Here is a 20,861-nt window from a genome sequence, read left to right as displayed (position 1 = left end):
CAGAGTCTGTGGCTCTCGTATTGGACTGTTGCAAGTCTTCCTTGATTCTGAGGGACTGCCGATGATGATGATGGTGATTAACTCATCACATAGGAATTATAATGTATAATATGATATTTGGAAAGATAACACAAAACCAGGCTGCGATGCTGAAGATCAGTAAGAAACTGGAGTTACTAAATATTTCAGTAGAATGAGGGCCTTAAATTTGAACATTGAAGCTGAAACACACTAGATATGATTAGAGACTGGATTTTGTTAGTTCAGTGATACTTTGCTAGATTTAATAGCTAGCATAGAATGTGATTTTGGGCAGCCATTCAGTTTTGGATGGTTTTACCAATTTACCATCCGTTTACATTTTACAGTGTTATTATCAGGTGGTAATTAGGTAAGAGCTAATTAATGGGCAATGCAGATGTAAACCCTTTTTCCAGTTTATATGGGGTTGATTTTAAGTTCCAAAAATCAGTGCTAATGGGGCAATAACTTAATCAAGATGGGGTTGATTCACTTACTGTCCTGCTAACGACAACGCTCTGTCCACTGGAACTTTTACAGGAGCCTACCACAGGGTGGCTGAAGCTCCTGCCTGTTTCAGGTTCCTTTTAATGTGCAAATTGGGGCCTAGAGCATACATAGGACCCCGATTTACATTTTAGGACAGAACTGGTCAAAGTGTGAGCAATGGACTCCCCGACCAGTTATACTGGCAATACATGCAAAGAGGCCCTGAAAAGGTATGTTTTAAATTATGTTTCTGAGGCCAAATGGGACAGGAGTTCTCTGTCTTTGATTGGCCAAATGGGACAGGAGTTCTCTGTCTTTGATTGGCCAAATGGGACAGGAGTGCTCTGTCTTTGATTGACAGCATAGGGTCACCTTTTACTTCGCTAGTTCCTACTTTTCCACTGTCATCAGGCATTCCAGCTGGTGATGGATCATGCTGCCATCTTCTTCACTACCTTCACTGCGCACCATCTGCCCTCATTCAACTAACACTTCAGCCTCACACTCTGGGCACTGAGGCTTGTACCACCACCCACTGTGTAGCTGTTCCAAAGGAAATATTCAGGAAACCATATATGTTTGCACAAGAGCGGTGACCAGCAGTTTACTGTATGAACCAGAACCGGGTCATGGAGTGGTGTCACGGGCTGGAATTAGTACTGGGAGCAAGAATGGAAATAGAAAAGCCATGGTGAGAAGAAGCGAGGAATGGAGCTCGGAAGTGGCTGAGCACCAGTGACTGGGACTACTGTAAAATTGGTGACGTACAGTGTGCAACTGAGCAGGCTGCAGCCTCGGAATGGGCTGAGGAAACAGATGGCATCTTTACATATAAAAAAATTGAAATTTGAAAATATGTATGTTTAGTGTAGAATAAAAAAAAGTTAAAGTCAGACCTTGCATTATATAATGCCTTTCGTGTCTTCAGTATGTTTTAAAGTGCTTCACAGCCAATTAAGTACTTTTTGAAGTGTGGTCATTGTTGTAATGTAATAACATAAGAAATAGGAGCAGGAGTAGGCCATATGGCCCCTCGAGCCTGCTCCGCCATTTAATACGATCATGGCTGATTCGATAATTCTGCTGGGAGTGCAGCGAAGGGGCTAGAAATTGGACTGAGACCTGGATATGCGCTCCAAATGTGCATGGGAGGGTGGGGCCATGGGTTGGGAATTCCCAGACCAAGAATTTCCTCATCCCTGACTTAGATTTCTTTGAGCAGCCAGTTCACTGGGTTCAGCCAGGTATACTGACACTAAACCTGTGTGGGGGTGCGGGCAGGGTTTGGTGGATTCAAAAAGAAAATTTGCAGCAGCTCCGAAATTGGTACCAATCGGATTATGTTATGTAAATTGCAGACCAATTGAACAAATACTTTGTTAATAGCAGACCTATTGAACAAATACTTTGGTTCTGTTTTCACGAAGGAAGACACATATAACCTTCTGGAAGTACGAGGGGACCGAAGGTCTCGCGAGAAGGAGGAACTGAAGGAAATCCTTATTAGTCAGGAAATTGTTTTAGGGAAATTGATGGGATTGAATGCCGATAAATCCCCAGGGCCTGATAGTCTGCATCCCAGAGTACTTAAGGAAGTGGCCCTAGAAATAGTGGATGCATTGGTGATCATTTTCCAACAGTCTATCGACTCTGGATCAGTTCCAATGTACCGGTGGGTAGCAAATGTAACACCACTTTTTAAAAAAGGAGGGAGAGAGAAAATGGGCAATTATAAACCGGTTAGCCTGAGATCAGTAGTTGGGAAAATGTTAGAATCAATTATTAAAGATGAAATAGCAGCGCATTTGGAAAGCAGTGACAGGATGGATTTATGTCAGCATGGATTTATGAAAGCGAAATCATACTTGACAAATCTTCTGGAATTTTTTGAGGATGTAACTAGTAGAGTGGACAAGGGAAAACCAGTGGATGTCGTGTATTTGGACTTTCAAAAGGCTTTTGACAAGGTCCCACACAAGAGATTAGTGTGCAAAATTAAAGCACATGGTATGGGGGTAATATATTGACGTGGATGGAGAATTGGTTGACAGACAAGAAGCGGAGAGTAGGGAGAAATGGGTCCTTCTCAGAATGGCAGGCAGTGACTAGTGGGGTGCCACAGGGCCCAGAGCTGGGCCCTGAGCTCTTTATAGTATACATCAATGATTTAGATGAAGGAATTGAGTGTAATATCTCCACGTTTGCAGAAGACACTAAGCTGGGTGATGGTGTGAGATGTTAGGAGGATGCTAAGAGTGGGCAAATGCATGGCAGATGAAGTATAATGTGGATAAATGTGACGTTATCCACTTTGGTGGTAAAAACAGAGAGACAGACTATTATCTGAATGGTGACAGATTAGTAAAAGGGGAGGTGCAACGAGACCTGGGTGTCATGGTGGTGAGAAAGCAGGAATGGGGTACTGAAGTTGCATGTTCAGCCATGAACTCATTGAATGGCGTTGCAGGCTAGAAGGGCCGAATGGCCTACTCCTGCACCTATTTTCTATGTTTCTATGTTTCTACATCAGTCATTGAAGGTTGGCATGCAGGTACAGCAGGCGGTTAAGAAAGCAAATGGCATGTTGACCTTCATAGCGAGGGGATTTGAGTACAGGGGCATGGAGGTATTGCTACAGTTGTACAGGGCCTTGGTGAGGCCACACCTGGAGTATTGTGTACAGTTTTGGTCTCCTAACTTGAGGAAGGACATTCTTGCTAGTGAGAGAGTGCAGCGAAGGTTCACCAGACTGATTCCCGGGATGGCGGGACTGACCTATCAAGAAAGACTGGATCAACTGGGCTTGTATTCACTGGAGTACAGAAGAATGAGAGGGGATCTCATAGAAACGTTTAAAATTCTGACGGGTTTAGACAGGTTAGATGCAGGAAGAATGTTCCCAATGTTGGGGAAGTCCAGAACCAGGGGTCACAGTCTAAGGATAAGGGGTAAGCCATTTAGGACTGAGATGAGGAGAAACTTCTTCACCCAGAGAGTGGTGAACCTGTGGAATTCTCTACCACAGAAAGTTATTGAGGCCAATTCACTAAATATATTCAAAAAGGAGTTAGATATAGTCCTTACTACTAGGGGGATCAAGGGGTATGGCGAGAAAGCAGGAATGGGGTACTGAGGTTACATGTTCAGCCATGAACTCATTGAATGGCGGTGCAGGCTCGAAGGGCCGAATGGCCTACTCCTGCACCTATTTTCTATGTTTTTTATGTAAGAGGCTGCAGGGTGACTTGAACAGGTTAGGTGAGTGGGCAAATGCATGGCAGATGCAATATAATGTGGATAAATGTGAGGTTATCCATTTTGGTGGCAAAAACATGAAGACAGAATATTATCATATTTGCGGCAGATTAGGAAAAGTGGAGGTGCAACGAGACCTGGGTGTCATGGCACATCAGTCATTGAAAGTTGGCATGCAGGTACAGCAGGCGGTAAAGAAGGCAAATGGCATGTTGGCCTTCATAGCTAGGGGATTTGAGTATAGAAACATAGAACATAGAAAATAGGTGCAGGAGTAGGCCATTCAGCCCTTCTAGCCTGCACCACCATTCAATGAGTTCATGGCTGAACTCCAGGTGTGGCCTCACCAAGGCCCCGTACAATTGTAGCAACACCTCCCTGCCCTTGTACTCAAATCCCCTCGCTATGAAGGCCAACATGCCATTTGCTTTCTTAACCGCCTGCTGTACCTGCATGCCAACCTTCAATGACTGATGTACCATGACACCCAGGTCTCTTTGCACCTGCCCTTTTCCTAATCTGTCACCATTCAGATAATAGTCTGTCTCTCTGTTTTTACCACCAAAGTGGATAACCTCACATTTATCCACATTATACTTCATCTGCCATGCATTTGCCCACTCACCTAACCTATCCAAGTCGCTCTGCAGCCTCATAGAATCCTCCTTGCAGCTCACACTGCCACCCAACTTAGTGTCATCCGCAAATTTGGAGATACTACATTTAATCCCCTCGTCTAAATCATTAATGTACAGTGTAAACAGCTGGGGCCCCAGCACAGAACCTTGCGGTACCCCACTAGTCACTGCCTGCCATTCTGAAAAGTCCCCATTTACTCCTACTCTTTGCTTCCTGTCTGACAACCAGTTCTCAATCCATGTCAGCACACTACCCCCAATCCCATGTGCTTTAACTTTGCACATTAATCTCTTGTGTGGGACCTTGTCGAAAGCCTTCTGAAAGTCCAAATATACCACATCAACTGGTTCTCCCTTGTCCACTCTACTGGAAACATCCTCAAAAAATTCCAGAAGATTTGTCAAGCATGATTTCCCTTTCACAAATCCATGCTGACTTGGACCTATCATATTACCTCTTTCTAAATGCACTGCTATGACATCCTTAATAATTGATTCCATCATTTTACCCACTACCGATGTCAGGCTGACCGGTCTGTAATTCCCTGTTTTCTCTCTCCCTCCTTTTTTAAAAAGTGGGGTTACATTAGCTACCCTCCACTCCATAGGAACTGATCCAGAGTCAATGGAATGTTGGAAAATGACTGTCAATGCATCCACTATTTCCAAGGCCACCTCCTTAAGTACTCTGGGATGCAGTCCATCAGGCCCTGGGGATTTTTCGGCCTTCAATCCCATCAATTTCCCCAACACAATTTCCCGACTAATAAGGATTTCCCTCAGTTCCTCCTCCTTACTAGACCCTCCGACCCCTTTTATATCCGGAAAGTTGTTTGTGTCCTCCTCAGTGAATACCGAACCAAAGTACTTAGAAACATAGAAACATAGAAACATAGAAAATAGGTGCAGGAGCAGGCCATTCAGCCCTTCTAGCCTGCACCGCCATTCAATGAGTTCATGGCTGAACATGAAACTTCAGTACCCCCTTCCTGCTTTCTCGCCATAACCCTTGATCCCCCGAGTAGTAAGGACTTCATCTAACTCCCTTTTGAATATATTTAGTGAATTGGCCTCAACTACTTTCTGTGGTAGAGAATTCCACAGGTTCACCACTCTCTGGGTGAAGAAGTTTCTCCTCATCTCGGTCCTAAATGGCTTACCCCTTATCCTCAGACTGTGACCCCTGGTTCTGGACTTCCCCAACATTGGGAACATTCTTTCTGCATCTAACCTGTCTAAACCCGTCAGAATTTTAAACGTTTCTATGAGGTCCCCTCTCATTCTTCTGAACTCCAGTGAATACAAGCCCAATTGATCCAATCTTTCTTGATAGGTCAGTCCCGCCATCCCGGGAATCAGTCTGGTGAACCTTCGCTGCACTCCCTCAATAGCAAGAATGTCCTTCCTCAAGTTAGGAGACCAAAACTGTACACAATACTCCAGGTGTGGCCTCACCAAGGCCCTGTACAACTGTAGCAACACCTCCCTGCCCCTGTATTCAAATCCCCTCGCTATGAAGGCCAACATGCCATTTGCTTTCTTAACCGCCTGCTGTACCTGCATGCCAACCTTCAATGACTGATGTACCATGACACCCAGGTCTCGTTGCACCTTCCCTTTTCCTAATCTGTCACCATTCAGATAATAGTCTGCCTCTCTGTTTTTACCACCAAAGTGGATAACCTCACATTTATCCACATTATACTTCATCTGCCATGCATTTGCCCACTCACCTAACCTATCCAAGTCACTCTGCAGCCTAATAGCATCCTCCTCGCAGCTCACACTGCCACCCAACTTAGTATCATCCGCAAATTTGGAGATACTGCATTTAATCCCCTCGTCTAAATCATTAATGTACAATGTAAACAGCTGGGGCCCCAGCACAGAACCTTGCGGCACTCCACTAGTCACTGCCTGCCATTCTGAAAAGTACCCGTTTACTCCTACTCTTTGCTTCCTGTCTGACAACCAGTTCTCAATCCACGTCAGCACACTACCCCCAATCCCATGTGCTTTAACTTTGCACATTAATCTCTTGTGTGGGACCTTGTCGAAAGCCTTCTGAAAGTCCAAATATACCACATCAACTGGTTCTCCTTTGTCCACTTTACTGGAAACATCCTCAAAAAATTCCAGAAGATTTGTCAAGCATGATTTCCCTTTCACAAATCCATGCTGACTTGGACCTATCATGTCACCATTTTCCAGATGCACTGCTATGACATCCTTAATAATTGATTCCATCATTTTACCCACTACTGAGGTCAGGCTGACCGGTCTATAATTCCCTGTTTTCTCTCTCCCTCCTTTTTTAAAAAGTGGGGTTACATTGGCTACCCTCCACTCCATAGGAACTGATCCAGAGTCAATGGAATGTTGGAAAATGACTGTCAATGCATCCGCTATTTCCAAGGCCACCTCCTTAAGTACTCTAGGATGCAGGCCATCAGGCCCTGGGGATTTATCTGCCTTCAATCCCATCAATTTCCCCAACACAATTTCCCGACTAATAAAGATTTCCCTCAGTTCCTCTTCCTTACTAGACCCTCTGACCCCTTTTATATCCGGAAGGTTGTTTGTATCCTCCTTAGTGAATACCGAACCAAAGTACTTGTTCAATTTGTCCGCCATTTCTTTGTTCCCCGTTATGACTTCCCCTGATTCTGACTGCAGGGGACCTACGTTTGTCTTTACTAACCTTTTTCTCTTTACATATCTATAGAAACTTTTGCAATCCATCTTAATGTTCCCTGCAAGCTTCTTCTCGTACTCCATTTTCCCTGCCCTAATCAAACCCTTTGTCCTCCTCTGCTGAGTTCTAAATTTCTCCCAGTCCCCGGGTTCTCTGCTATTTCTGGCCAATTTGTATGCCACTTCCTTGGCTTTAATGCTATCCCTGATTTCCCTTGATAGCCACGGTTGAGCCACCTTCCCTTTTTTATTTTTACGACAGACAGGAATGTACAATTGTTGTAGTTCATCCATGCGGTCTCTAAATGTCTGCCATTGCCCATCCACAGTCAACCCCTTCAGTATCATTCGCCAATCTATCCTAGCCAATTCACGCCTCATACCTTCAAAGTTACCCTTCTTTAAGTTCTGGACCATGGTCTCTGAATTAACTGTTTCATTCTCCATCCTAATGCAGAATTCCACCATATAGGAACAGGGAGGTCTTAATGCAGTTGTACAGGGCCTTGGTGAGGCCTCACCTGGAATATTGTGTTCAGTTTTGGTCTCCTAATCTGAGGAAGGACATTCTTGCTATTGAGGGAGTGCAACGAAAGTTCACCAGACTGATTTACGGGATGGCGGGACTGACATATGAGGAGAGACTGGATCGACTAGGCCTGTATTCACTGGAGTTTAGAAGAATGAGAGGGGATCTCATAGAAACATATAAAATTCTGACGGGACTGGACAGGTTGGATGCAGGAAGAATGTTCCCGATGTTGAGGAAGTCCAGAATCAGGAGTCACAGGTAAAGGATAAAGCGTAAGCTATTTAGGACCGAGATGAGGACAGTTGTTAACCTCTGGAATTCTCTACCGCAGAGAGTTGTTGATGCCAGTTTGTTAGATATATGGTTTGAGGAGTGGTGCAGAAGGGAGGGATTCAAATTCCTGGGACATTGGAACCGGTTCTGGGGGAGGTGGGACCAGTACAAACCGTACGGTCTGCACCTGGGCAGGACCGGAACCAAGGTCCTAGGGGGAGTGTTTGCAAGTGCTGTTGGGGAGTATTGTGTTCCTGATACAGATGAGACTGCACACAGGGAGGTTAAAGTAACAGTAACCTCAGTCTTTATTAAGACACTCCAGAGTGAGGAACAGGCCTTAGGGGCCGACTTATATACAGTGTTTCCAAGGGATGCTGGGATCCCTTGGGACTTCAGGGGATGCACTCTCTGGTGGCGGAATATGGGAGTGCATGCTTTACAGATACACAACATCACTCCCCTCCCCAAAGTCAAAGTGAAAACTATTTACAAGGTGAGGCGGTCGGGAGCCTTTCTTTCCCTGGTGGACCGCTTCGGTACAAATGTCTGTTCTGGTGTGTTGGCTGTACCCTCGCTGGGCTGGCATGTTGTTGGCCCTGCAGGGCTGCTGGGTGAGCCTGGCCATGCTGGGCTGTTGGGCGTGATGGGTTTGATTTCCTGGTCCGGCGTGGTATCGTTGATCCTTCGGATGTGTGTTGTGGGCTCGAAAAAGGTGGTGTCTGCTGTGGGTTGTTCAGCGCAGTCTGTGAACCACAGTCTCGTTTGGTCCAGCTGCTTTCTACAAATTTGTCCATTGTCTAATTTGACTACAAACACCCGACTCCCTTCTTTAGCTATTACCGTGCCCGCGATCCACTTGGGACCATGTCCATAGTTTAGCACATATACAGGGTCATTCAGATCAATTTCCCGTGACACAGTGGCGCGACCATCGTTTACATTTTGTTGCTGCCGCCTGCTCTCTACCTGATCATGCAGGTTGGGGTGAACCAGCAAGAGTCTGGTTTTAAGTGTCCTTTTCATGAGTAGCTCAGCCGGGGGCACCCCTGTGAGCGTGTGGGGTCTCATGCGGTAGCTGAACAGTATTCGGGACAGGCGGGTTTGGAGTGAGCTTTCTGTGACTCGTTTAAGCCTCACTTTGATTGTTTGTACTGCCCGCTCTGCCTGCCCATTGGAGGCTGGTTTAAACGGGCCGAGGTGACATGTTTGTTCCCATTGCGGGTCATGAATTCTTTAAATTCAGCATTGGTGAAACATGGCCCGTTGTCACTGACCAGTATGTCAGGCAGGCCGTGGGTGGCAAACATGGCCCTCAGGCTTTCAATGGTGGCGGTGGCGGTGCTTCCCGACATTATTTCACATTCAATCCATTTTGAAAAAGCATCTACCACCACCAGGAACATTTTACCGAGAAACGGGCCTGCATAGTCAACGTGGATCCTTGACCATGGTCTGGAGGGCCAGGATCACAAATTTAGTGGTGCCTCTCTGGGCGCGTTGCTCAACTGAGCACACACGCTGCATTGCCGTACACAGGACTCTAAGTCAGAGTCGATACCGGGCCACCACAAGTGCGATCTGGCTATCGCTTTCATCATTACTATACCCGGGTGTGTGCTGTGGAGATCCGAGATGAGCATCTCCCTGCCCTTTTTGGGTAGCACAATGTGGTTAGCCTACAACAGGCAGTCTACCTGAATGGACAGCTCGTCCTTTCGCCGCAGGAACGGCTTGATTAGCTCTTGCATTTCAACGGGGATGCTGGCCCAGCTCCCATGCAGTACACAGTTTTTTTTACTAGAGACAGCAGAGGATCTTGGCTGGTCCAAGTCCTATTCTGGCAGGCCATGACAGGTGATTTATCATTTTCAAACGCTTCCATGACCATCAACAAGTCTGCGGGCTGCGCCACCATCAACAAGTTTGCAGGCTGCGCCATTTCCACCCCCGTGGTGGCCAATGGTAGCCGACTGAGAGCATTCGCACAGTTCTCAGTGCCTGGCCTGTGACAGATGGTATAGTTATACGCTGATAGCACGAGTGCCCACTTTGTATGCAGGCTGAGGCATTAGTATTTATCCCCTTGTTTTCAGCGAACAGGAATATGATCGGTTTCCAGCTCAAATTTGAGGTTAAACAGGTACTGATGCATTTTCTTTACCCCGAACACACACACGCTAATCCCTCTTTCTCAATCATGCTGTAGTCTGTCTCGGCCTTAGACACCTCCTGGAGGCATAGGCGACAGGTTGCAACTTCCCCGCAACGTTTTCTTGTTGTAATACACACCCAACTCCGTACGACGACGCATCACATGCTAGCATAAGTCTTTTACACGGGTTATATAATACAAGCAGCTTGTTGGAGCATAAAATGTTTCTGGCTTTCTCAAAAGCAATTACTTGGTTTTTTCCCCATACCCAGTTCTCACCTTTACGCAATAACACATATAAGGGCTATAAGAGGGTGCTTAACCCCGGTAGGAAGTTACCAAAATAGTTGAGGAGTTCCAGGAACAACCACAGCTCCGTGACGTTCTGTGGCCTGGGCGCGTTCCTGATAGCCTCTGTCTTGGCGTCTGTGGGCCAAATGCCGTCCGCCGTGATCTTTCTCCCCAAAAACTCCACTTCTGTTGCCACGAAGACACATTTCGACCTCTTCAGCCGCAGCCCTATGCGATCCAGTCGCTGGAAGACCTCCTCCAGGTTTTGTAGGTGCTCGACAGTGTCCCGACCCGTGACCAATATGTCGTCCTGAAAAACCACCGTGCGTGGTACCGACTTGAGTAGGCTCTCCATGTTTCTCTGGAAGATCGCCACAGCCGACCGAATTCCAAATGGGCATCTGGTGTAGATGAACAGTCCCTTGTGCATGTTGATGCAGGTGAGGCACTTCGAAGACTTCTCCAGCTCGTGCGTCATGTAGGTCGAAGTTAGGTTGAGCTTGGTGAACGTCTTGCCTCCTGCCAGCGTCGCTAATAGGTCGTCTGCCTTAGATAGTGGGTTTTGGTCCTGTAGCGAGAAACGATTAATAGTTACTTTAAAATTGCCGCAAATCCTGACCGTGCCATCACTTTTGAGTACTGGAACAATCGGGCTGGCCCACTCGCTGAATTCCACTGGGAAGATGATGCCCTCGCGTTGCAGCCTGTCCAGCTCGATTTCCACTCTCTCCCTCATCGCGCCTTGTGGTCAATGGGTCGTGCCTCTGGGACCAAGTGGATCCGCACCTTCGCCCCGGAAAAGTTTCCAATGCCTGGCTCAAAAAGGGAAGGAAATTTGTTAAGAACCTGGGTACATGAGGCCTCATCGACGTGATAGCGCTCGGATGTCATCCCGTTCCAGCGGATTTTGCCCAGCCAGCTCCTTCCAAGCAGTGTGGGGCCATCGCCCAGGATAATCCAGAGTGGCAGTTCGTGCACCGTGCCCTCGTAGGTGACCTTGACCATGGCACTGCCCAGGACAGTGATAAGCTCTTTGGTGTACGTTCTCAGTTTCGTGTGGATGGGGTTCAGCGCTGGTCTGAGTGCCTTGTTGCACCACAGTCTCTCAAACATCTTTTTACTCATGATGGATTGGCTAGTGCCAGTGTCAACTTCCATGGCTACGGGTAAGCCATTCAATTTTGCATTTAGCATTATAGGTGGACATTTCATCGAAAATGTGTGCACCCCGGGTATTTCAGCATCTGCCTCCTCTCTCCGAGGCTTGAAATTGCTTTGATCCACCATGGAGCAATCTTTCTCTGCCATGTGGTGGTTAGCAGGTTTTGCGAGCTGCAAGCTCGTTGGAGGTGCCCCATTGTTCCACAGCTCTTGCAAACATACCCTTTGAAGCGGCATGAATAGGCTGAATGGAAGCCTCCACAACGCCAACAAGGTGTGAATTGCTTTGTTGGGTACTCTTAGTCATCTGGGTCACCTGAGGTCTGCTGGCAGTTGCAGACTCGTGGTTTCTGCCCTGTACATTTCTGCTCGCAAACACAGTTCCAGTTAATTTATGAACATTGCTAGCACTTGTGTGCTGAGAGGTTTGTTTGGTGTTATCACTGGTGGACATAAATACCTGTGCTATTGCAATGGCCTTGCTGAGGGTCGGTGTCTCTACAGTCAAAAGTTTTCGTCGGATGATTTCGTGGCCAATGCCCAGTACAAAAAAGTCTCTGAGCATTTGCTCCGAGTAGCCATGAAACTCACATTGTCCTGCAAGTCGCCTTAGCTCGGCGACATAGCTCACCACTTCCTGACCTTCAGATTGCTGGCACGTGTAGAACTGATACCTCTCCATCAGCACGCTCTCCCTCGGGTTAAGATGCTCCCGAACCAGTGTGCACAGCTCCTCATAGGTTTTATCTGTGGGTTTCACCGGAGCCAGAAGATTCTTCATGAGGCTGTAGGTCGGTGCCCCGCAGACCGTGAAGAGGACCGCTCTCCTTTTTGCAGCACTTCCTTCTCCGTCCTGCTCGTTGGCTACAAAGAACTGGTCTTGCCGTTCGACATAGGCTTCCCAGTCCTCACCCTCTGAGAACTTCTCCAGGATGCCCACAGTTTGCTGCATAGAGACATAGAAACATAGAAAAATAGGTGCAGGAGTAGGCCATTCGGCCCTTCGAGCCTGCACTGCCATTCAATAAGATCATGGCTGATCATCCCTTCAATATCCCTTTCCTGCTTTCTCTCCATACCCCTTGATCCCCTTAACCGTAAGAGCCATATCTAACTCCCTCTTAAATATATCCAGTGAACTGGCATCAACAACTCTCTGCGGCAGGGAATTCCACAGGTCAACAACTCTCTGCGGCAGGGAATTCCATAGGTTAACAACTCTCTGAGTGAAGAGTTTCTCCTCATCTCAGTCCTAAATGGCCTACCCGTTATCCTAAGACTATGTCCCCTGGTTCTGGACTCCCCCAACATCAGGAACATTCTTCCCGCATCTAACCTGTCCAGTCCCGTCAGAATCTTTATGTTTCTATGAGATCCCCTCTCATCCTTCTAAACTCCAGTGAATAAAGGCCCAGTTGATCCAGTCTCTCCTCATATGACAGCCCAGCCATCCCTGGAATCAGTCTGGTGAACCTTCGCTGCACTCCCTCAATAGCAAGAACGTCCTTCCTCAGACTAGGAGACCAAAACTGCACACAATATTCCAGGTGAGGCCTCACTAAGGCCCTGTACAACTGCAGTAAGACCTCCCTGCTTCTATATTCAAATCCTCTAGCTATGAAGGCCAACATACCATTTGCCTTCTTCACCGCCTGCTGTACCTGCATGCCTCCTTTCAGTTACTGATGTACGATGACACCCAGGTCTCATTGCACCTCCCCTTTTCCTAGTCTGCCGCCATTCAGATAATATTCTGCCTTCGTTTTTGCCCCCAAAATGGATAACCTCACATTTATTCACATTATACTGCATCTGCCATGCATTTGCCCACTCACCTAACCTGTCCAAGTCACCCTGCAGTCTCTTAGCGTCCTCCTCACAGCTCACACCACCACCCAGTTTAGTGTCATCTGCAAACTTGGAGATATTACACTCTATTCCTTCATCCAAATCGTTAATGTATATTGTAAAGAGCTGGGGTCCATGTCATTTGCACAGTTAAAGGTGTAACAAGTTGTCATTTTAGCAATTCAATATTTGGTTCTCAAATGATTCATTAAACACATCAATAAATAATTCAAAAAAGTACAATTTCCTAGCCAAATATTCATTCAATACAGTTAATAATATTCCATGTGCTGTGAACCTCAAATCCAGACTCCACGATTAAGAAAGTGACCATTGTTTTTCACACCAATTGTTGACTAAAATAAAGTCAGATTTAATAATGAATTAAGTAAATTGATACTGATTAGTTAACAGCCCTTTTGAGTTTGTTTTATTAGGAGATTAAGAATCTGACAAAATAAAAATGATTATAAGTATGAAGATTTATAGAAATATTCTGTTTAAAAAGAAACTATGCAACAAATTTGTGAACTGTAGATTAGCCACTGGATCTGAACATGGAGACAGAGTCCTCAGTACAAAATAATGGTCAGAATTGAAAACTACTGTAACTTATAAACCCATACAGAGTGCAAAAACTTCCTAAGCATAAAAGCCAGGATTGTATTCTGAAAAATAGATGGAAAAAGGAAAACCAACGCATCTTTGCATTGGATTCGTATACTCGTCGCCAATTATTGTGTTCCTGACACAGATGAGACTGGACACAGGGAGGTTAAAGTAACAGTGACCTCAGTCTTTACTAAGACACTCCAGAGTGAGGAACAGGCCTTAGGGGCCTGCTTATATACAATGCTCCCAAGGGATTCTGGGATAGAAACATAGAAACATAAAAAATAGGTGCAGGAGTAGGCCATTCGGCCCTTCGAACCTGCACCGCCATTCAATGAGTTCAGGGCTGAACATGCAACTTCAGTACCCCATTCCTGCTTTCTCGCCATACCCCTTGATCCCCCTAGTAGTAAGGACTACATCTAACTCATTTTTGAATATATTTAGTGAATTGGCCTCAACAACTTTCTGTGGTAGAGAATTCCACAGATTCACCACTCTCTGGGTGAAGAAGTTTCTCCTCATCTCGGTCCTAAATGGCTTACCCCTTATCCTTAGACTGTGACCCCTGGTTCCGGACTTCCCCAAGATTTTAACATTCTTCCTGCATCTAACCTGTCTAAACCAATCAGCATTTTAAACGTTTCTATGAGATCCCCTCTCATTCTTCTGAACTCCAGTGAATACAAACCCAGTTGATCCAGTCGTTCTTGATATGTCAGTCTCGCCATCCCGGGAATCAGTCTGGTGAACCTTCGCTGCACTCCCTCAATAGCAAGAATGTCCTTCCTCAAGTTAGGAGACCAAAACTGTACACAATAGTCCAGGTGTGGCCTCACCAAGGCCCTGTGCAACTATAGTAACATCTCCCTGTCCCTGTACTCAAATCCCCTCTCTATGAAGGCCAATATGTCATTTGCTTTCTTACCCGCCTGCTGTACCAGCATGCCAACCTTCAATGACTGATGTACCATGACACCCAGATCTCGTTGCACCTCCCCTTTTCCTAATCTGTCACCATTCAGATAATAGTCAGTCTCTCTGTTTTTAGTATTCAGGGGATGCACCCCCTGGTGGCGGAATATGGGAGTGCATGCTTTACAGATACACAACAGAGAGGAGTTAAACTAATATGGTAGGGGGATGGGAACTTATCTAGGGAGATAGAGGGAAGTAGAATGGGGACAGAAGCAAAAGATAGAAAGAAGAAAAGTAAAAGTGGAGGGCAGAGAAACCTAAGGCAAAAAGCAAAAAGGGCCACATTACAGCAAAATTCTAAAGGGACAAAGTGTGTTAAAAAGACAAGCCTGAAGGCTCTGTGCCTCAATGCGAGGAGTATTCAGAATAAGGTGGATGAATTAACTGCGCAGATAGCAGTTAACGGGTATGATGTAATTGGCATCACAGAGACATGGCTCCAGGGTGACCAAGGCTGGGAACTCAACATCCAGGGGTATTCAACAATTAGGAAGGATAGACAGAAAGGAAAAGGAGGTGGGGTGGCATTGCTGGTTAAAATGGAAATTAATGCAATAGTAAGAAAGGACATTCGCTTGGATGATGTGGAATCGGTATGGGTGGAGCTACAGAATACCAATGGGTAGAAAACTCTAGTGGGAGTTGTGTACAGACCACCAAACAGTAGTAGTGAGGTTGGGACAGCATCAAACAAGAAATTAGGGATGCATGCAATAAAGGTACAGCAGTCATTATGGGTGACTTTAATCTACATATAGATTGGGCTAACCAAACTGGTAGCAATGCGGTGGAGGAGGATTTCCTGGAGTGTTTCTAGACCAATATGTCGAGGAACCAACTAGGAGCTGGCCATCCTAGACTGGGTGATGTGTAATGAGCAAGAACTAATTAGCAATCTTGTTGTGCGAGGCCCCTTGGGGAAGAGTGACCATAACATGATAGAAGTCTTTATTAGGATGGAGAGTGACACAGTTAATTCAGAAATTAGGGTCCTGAACTTAAGGAAAGGTAACTTCGATGGTTTGAGGCGTGAATTGGCTAGAATAGACTGGCAAATGATACTTAAAGGGTTGACGGTGGATAGGCAATGGCAAACATTTAAAGATCACATGAATGAACTTCAGCAATTGTACATCCCTGTCTGGAGTAAAAATAAAATGGGGAAGGTGGCTCAACCGTGGCTAAAAAGGGAAATTAAGGATAGTGTTAAATCCAAGGAAGAGACATATAAATTGGCCAGAAAAAGCAACAAACCTGAGGACTGGGAGAAATTTAGAATTCAGCAGAGGAGGACAAAGGGTTTAATTAAGAGGGGGAAAATAGAGTACGAGAAGAAGCTTGCCGGGAACATAAAAACTGACTGCAAAAGCTTCTATAGATATGTGAAGAGAAAAAGATTAGTGAAGACATTCATAGGTCCCTTGCAGTTGGATTCAGGTGAATTTATAATGGTGAACAAAGAAATGGCAGACCAATTGAACAAATACTTTGGTTCTGTCTTCACGAAGGAAGACACAAATATCCTAACGGAAGTACTAGGGGACCGAGGGTCTAGTGAGAAGGAGGAACTGAAGGATATCCTGATTAGGCGGGAAATTGATGGGATTGAAGGCTGATAAATCCTCGGGGCCTGATAGTCTTAAGTAAGTGGCTCTAGAAATAGTGGATGCATTGGTGATCATTTTCCAACATTCTATTGACTCTGGATCAGTTCCTTTGGACCGGAGGGTAGCTTATGTAACACCACTTTTTAAAAAGGGAGAGAGAGAGAAAGCGGGTAATTATAGACCGATTCGCCTGACATCAGTAGTGGGGAAAATGTTGGAATCAATTATTAAGGATGAAATAGCAGCGCATTTGGAAAGCAGTGAAAGGATCGGTCTAAGTCAGCATGGATTTATGAAGGGGAAATCATGCTTGACAAATCTTCTGGAATTTTTTGAGGATGTAACTAGTAGTAGAGTGGACAAGGGAGAACCAGTGGATGTGGTGTATTTGGACTTTCAAAAGGCTTTTGACAAAGTCCCACACAAGAAATTGGTGTGCAAAATTAAAACACATAGTATTGGGGGTAATATACTGACATGGATAGAGAACCGGTTGACAGACAGGAAGCAGAGAGCCAGGATAAACGGGTCCTTTTCAGAATGGCAGGCAGCGACTAGTGGAGTGCCACAGGGCTCAGTGCTGGGACCCCAGCTCTTTACAATATACATCAATGATTTAGATGAAGGAATTAAGTGTAATATCTCCAAGTTTGCAGATGACACTAAACTGGGTGGTGGTGTGAGCTGTGAGGGGGACGCTAAGAGGCTGCTGGCTGACTTGGACAGGTTAGGTGAGTGGGAAAATGCATGGCAGATGCAGTATAATGTGGATAAATGTGAGGTTATCCACTTTGGGGATAAAAATGTGAAGACAGAATATTATCTGAATAGTGGCAGATTAGCAAAAGGGGAGGTGCAACGAGACCTGGGTGTCATGGTTCATCAGTCATTGAAAGTTGACATACACGTACAGCAGGCGGTGAAGAAGGCAATGGTCTCTTGGCCTTCATAGGGGATTTGAGTATAGGAGCAGGGAGGTCTTACTGCAGTTGTACAGGGCCTTGGTGAGGCCTCACCTGGAATGTTGTGTTCAGTTTTGGTTTCCTAATCTGAGGAAGGATGTTCTTGCTATTGAGGGAGTGCAGCGAAGGTTCACCAGACTGATTCCCGGGATGGCTGGACTGACATATGAGGAGAGACTGGATCAACTGGGCCTTTATACATTGGAGTTTAGGAGAATGAGAGGGGATCTCATAGAAACATATAAGATTCTGACGGGACGGGACAGGTTAGATGCGAGTAGAATGTTCCCGATATTGGGGAAGTCCAGATCCAGGGGACACAGTCTTAGGATAAGTGGTAGGCCAGATTTCAGGAGAAAATAGACTGGTGAAATTGGCAGACACATAGCAGATGAATTTTAATTCAGATGTCTGAATTGATGCATTTTGGAAAGAATGATGAGGAGAGGCAAAATAAACTAAATGGTGATATGCTAAAAGATATGCAGGAACAGAGAGACCTGGGGGTCCCTATACTCAAATCTTTGACAGTGGCAGGACATGTTGATAAGGCTATTAAAAATGCATGCTAGTTCCTTGTCTTTAAATAGAGGCAAAGAATGCAAAAGCAAAGAAGATATGCTAAACCTTTATAAATCACTGGTTCAACCTTAGGTAGAGTATTTTGTTCAATTCTGGGCACCACACTTTAGGAAGGACGCCAAAGCCTTAGAGAGGATGCAGAAGAGATTTATTAGAATGGTACCAAGGATGAAGGAATTCAGTTATGTGGAGAAACTTGAGTAGCTGGGGTTGTTCTCCTTTAAAGTAAAAGAGGTTTATTGGAGATTTAATAGAGGTGTTTAAAATTATATGGAGTTTTGATAGAGTAGATAGGGAGAATCTGTTTCCACTGGCAGGAGGATCTGTAACCAGAGGACACAGATTTAAGATAATTGGTAAAAGAACCAGGGGGAGATGAGGAGAATATTTTTTATATTCAGCAAGTTGTTATGATCTGGATGTACAGCCTAAATGGGTGGTGGAAGAAGATTCAGTAGTAACTTTCAAAAGAGAATTGGATACCTATTTGAAAAGGAACCATTTGCAGGAGGGGAGTGTGTCATGCATTCAACTGTCATTGTAACCCATGTATAAACTGACCTAAGTTGTACACCATGAGAACATTGACCACTAGATGGTGAACTTGTGGGAGACACTCCTAACCTGGACTTTCAGGGATAAAAGGGGAAGCTCCACCCACCTTCATCACTTCAGTGCTGGCTAATAAAGGTTACTGGTCACAGAGTGACCTTCTCTCAAGTATGGGCCTCGTATGCATTTATACTGTATAGTCAGGACATATTAGAGTGGGACTAATTGGTAGCTCTTTCAGGGAACTGGCACAGGCATGAGGGGTGAAGGGCCTCTTTCTGTGCTATATTATTCTATAAACATTAGCATTTCCTGTGTTTAAAATGCCTGTGAATTTGCTCTCAAAAGTCCAGTTTGTAAATGAGAGTTCCATTTAATTCTTTTACTTTTTTTGCCCGATGATGTGGATGTATTCATTGTTAAAGTTTCATTATCGCCAAACATAAGCCATGGTCAATGTTGCTATCTTGCATTTAATGCGTTTTGCTACTTTTTGAACTTGGCAATAGGTGGCATTCCTGACTATGTAAACTCTGATGATGATTTTCCCTTTCAATTCACTTGTTGACAGATTGATACTGGTTACTCTTCACCCAATCAATATTGATGTATTAATCTCTCCTTTGTTTGACATAAAATAAAACGTAAATGAATATTAATTAAATTAAACTTGCTAACTGATATGTACATTGATGTATCTTACAGAAACAACTAACAGAAACCAGCATTAATTCTATGTGTGCATGTCGTGTTCTTCGCTAAGTGAATGACCACAATTTGGGATTAATTGTTAAACCTGGGCTAACCCATATGTGACAAAGAATAAAGTTGCAAGTTTCGGTTCATAAGGGACTTGGCATGCATATGAAAAGCTGTGAAGTTCAGAACTGATTTGGGAAAAAGCCAGTTATTCTGTTTTTTGTAGTATTATTTCAGGGAGGAATGTTGATTAGGAAACCTCCTGCGCTTCTTCAAACCTCCAACATCTACCAGAACAAATAGACATGACTTGAGAGTTTAAGCAGAAAATGAAGCACATCCTCAGTTCTATCCTGCAATGCAAACCTGGATTATAAGTTTAAACTCTGAAAGGGGTTCCAAGTCCACAACCTTCTGGCCCAGAGGCAAGAATTCTACCAATTGAGCCAAAACAACACATGCTTACTTTATAATCATATCTGAATTACTTTCTGGATGATTTTCAAAACGTATGTCAGCACACGGAGAGAAAGTAAGCATTGTTCACTTTTCCAGGTACATTATTCATTAGCCCTTTGGATTGTTTTCATAATCTACAAAAACGTTTTATGTTTCCTAAAGGCCAGGATCACTTGCAAAATACAGTAAAACTCTAAACGACTGTTTTACTATTCAAAGCAAGATTGCTTGATTATTGCTTTCTTTGCATACTGCCAGATCTGCAGATTTGAATCACTGAAAATGTTATTGGCATGGTACAAGAATGCTGAAAAGATAAATTTGCTGCACAAAGTCCAGAAATTTGGGAAACTTAATTTAAATGTGTCTGTATAACACAGCACTGCTGATCCATTTGCTTCTACTGTTCCAAACATGAAGTCTTCTGGATTGTTTTCCCTTTGTTTAACGTTATTGTTCACATACTGTAGCACTTTGGTGGTAAGATACATTCCTTGCATATTAAAAGCATATTTTTTATTGTTTCACCATTTAAACAAATATCATTCTTTTTCCAGATCAGAGAGACTCCTTCTGGAAATGGTACACGTTGAGATTGTTTGTATTTTTTTTCCTGCTATATATTTTTTAAGTCTTTCACAACTTCTCAGATTGCAATAATTAACATATTAATTTCTTGTTCTTCCTTAACCAGTTTATGAAGTAGATGCTGGGGATTTAAGAGATGACATTCCACAAATAAATTTAGGTAGGTTTAAAATTTACAACTAAGAACACATTTTACAACATCTTTCAAACTTAATAAGTATATCCTGCTAAAATTATTAATATCAATGCAACTTATATATTCTGTTATTCGGTGTGACTTCTTTCATCAGCAGGCAGAGTATTTTATGTTGCAGTACTTTTCTAATTATCTTTTTGTTAGCATCCCAAAGGTTTCTGTTTCAAGGAGACATTGCAGGGATTGTGAGTATGATACATGTTATGTTGATTTATAATAAACTAATTTATAACACTATGCTTTCATCTGTGAATGTATTATTGATTTCC

The 20,861-nt window shown here is 44.4% G+C and overlaps 1 protein-coding gene across 1 annotated transcript in view; it reads left to right on the top strand.

The window, feature by feature from the left end:
* Positions 1-20,222: 20,222 nt before the first annotated feature.
* LOC139266788 (meprin A subunit alpha-like) overlaps positions 20,223-20,861 on the top strand; it is a 75,895-nt gene continuing 75,256 nt past the window's right edge. Inside the window, exons 1-4 of the mRNA XM_070884381.1 lie at positions 20,223-20,288; positions 20,366-20,390; positions 20,503-20,556; positions 20,737-20,777. Coding sequence (XP_070740482.1) covers positions 20,223-20,288; positions 20,366-20,390; positions 20,503-20,556; positions 20,737-20,777 — 186 coding nt within the window. The remainder of the gene's footprint in view (positions 20,289-20,365; positions 20,391-20,502; positions 20,557-20,736; positions 20,778-20,861) is intronic.

Source organism: Pristiophorus japonicus, chromosome 7 (assembly GCF_044704955.1).
Source record: "Pristiophorus japonicus isolate sPriJap1 chromosome 7, sPriJap1.hap1, whole genome shotgun sequence".
In the NCBI taxonomy this organism is placed as follows: Eukaryota; Metazoa; Chordata; class Chondrichthyes; family Pristiophoridae; genus Pristiophorus; species Pristiophorus japonicus.
The sequence above is the reverse complement of the archived record's forward strand: the minus strand, read 5'-3'. Positions and strand labels throughout refer to the sequence as shown.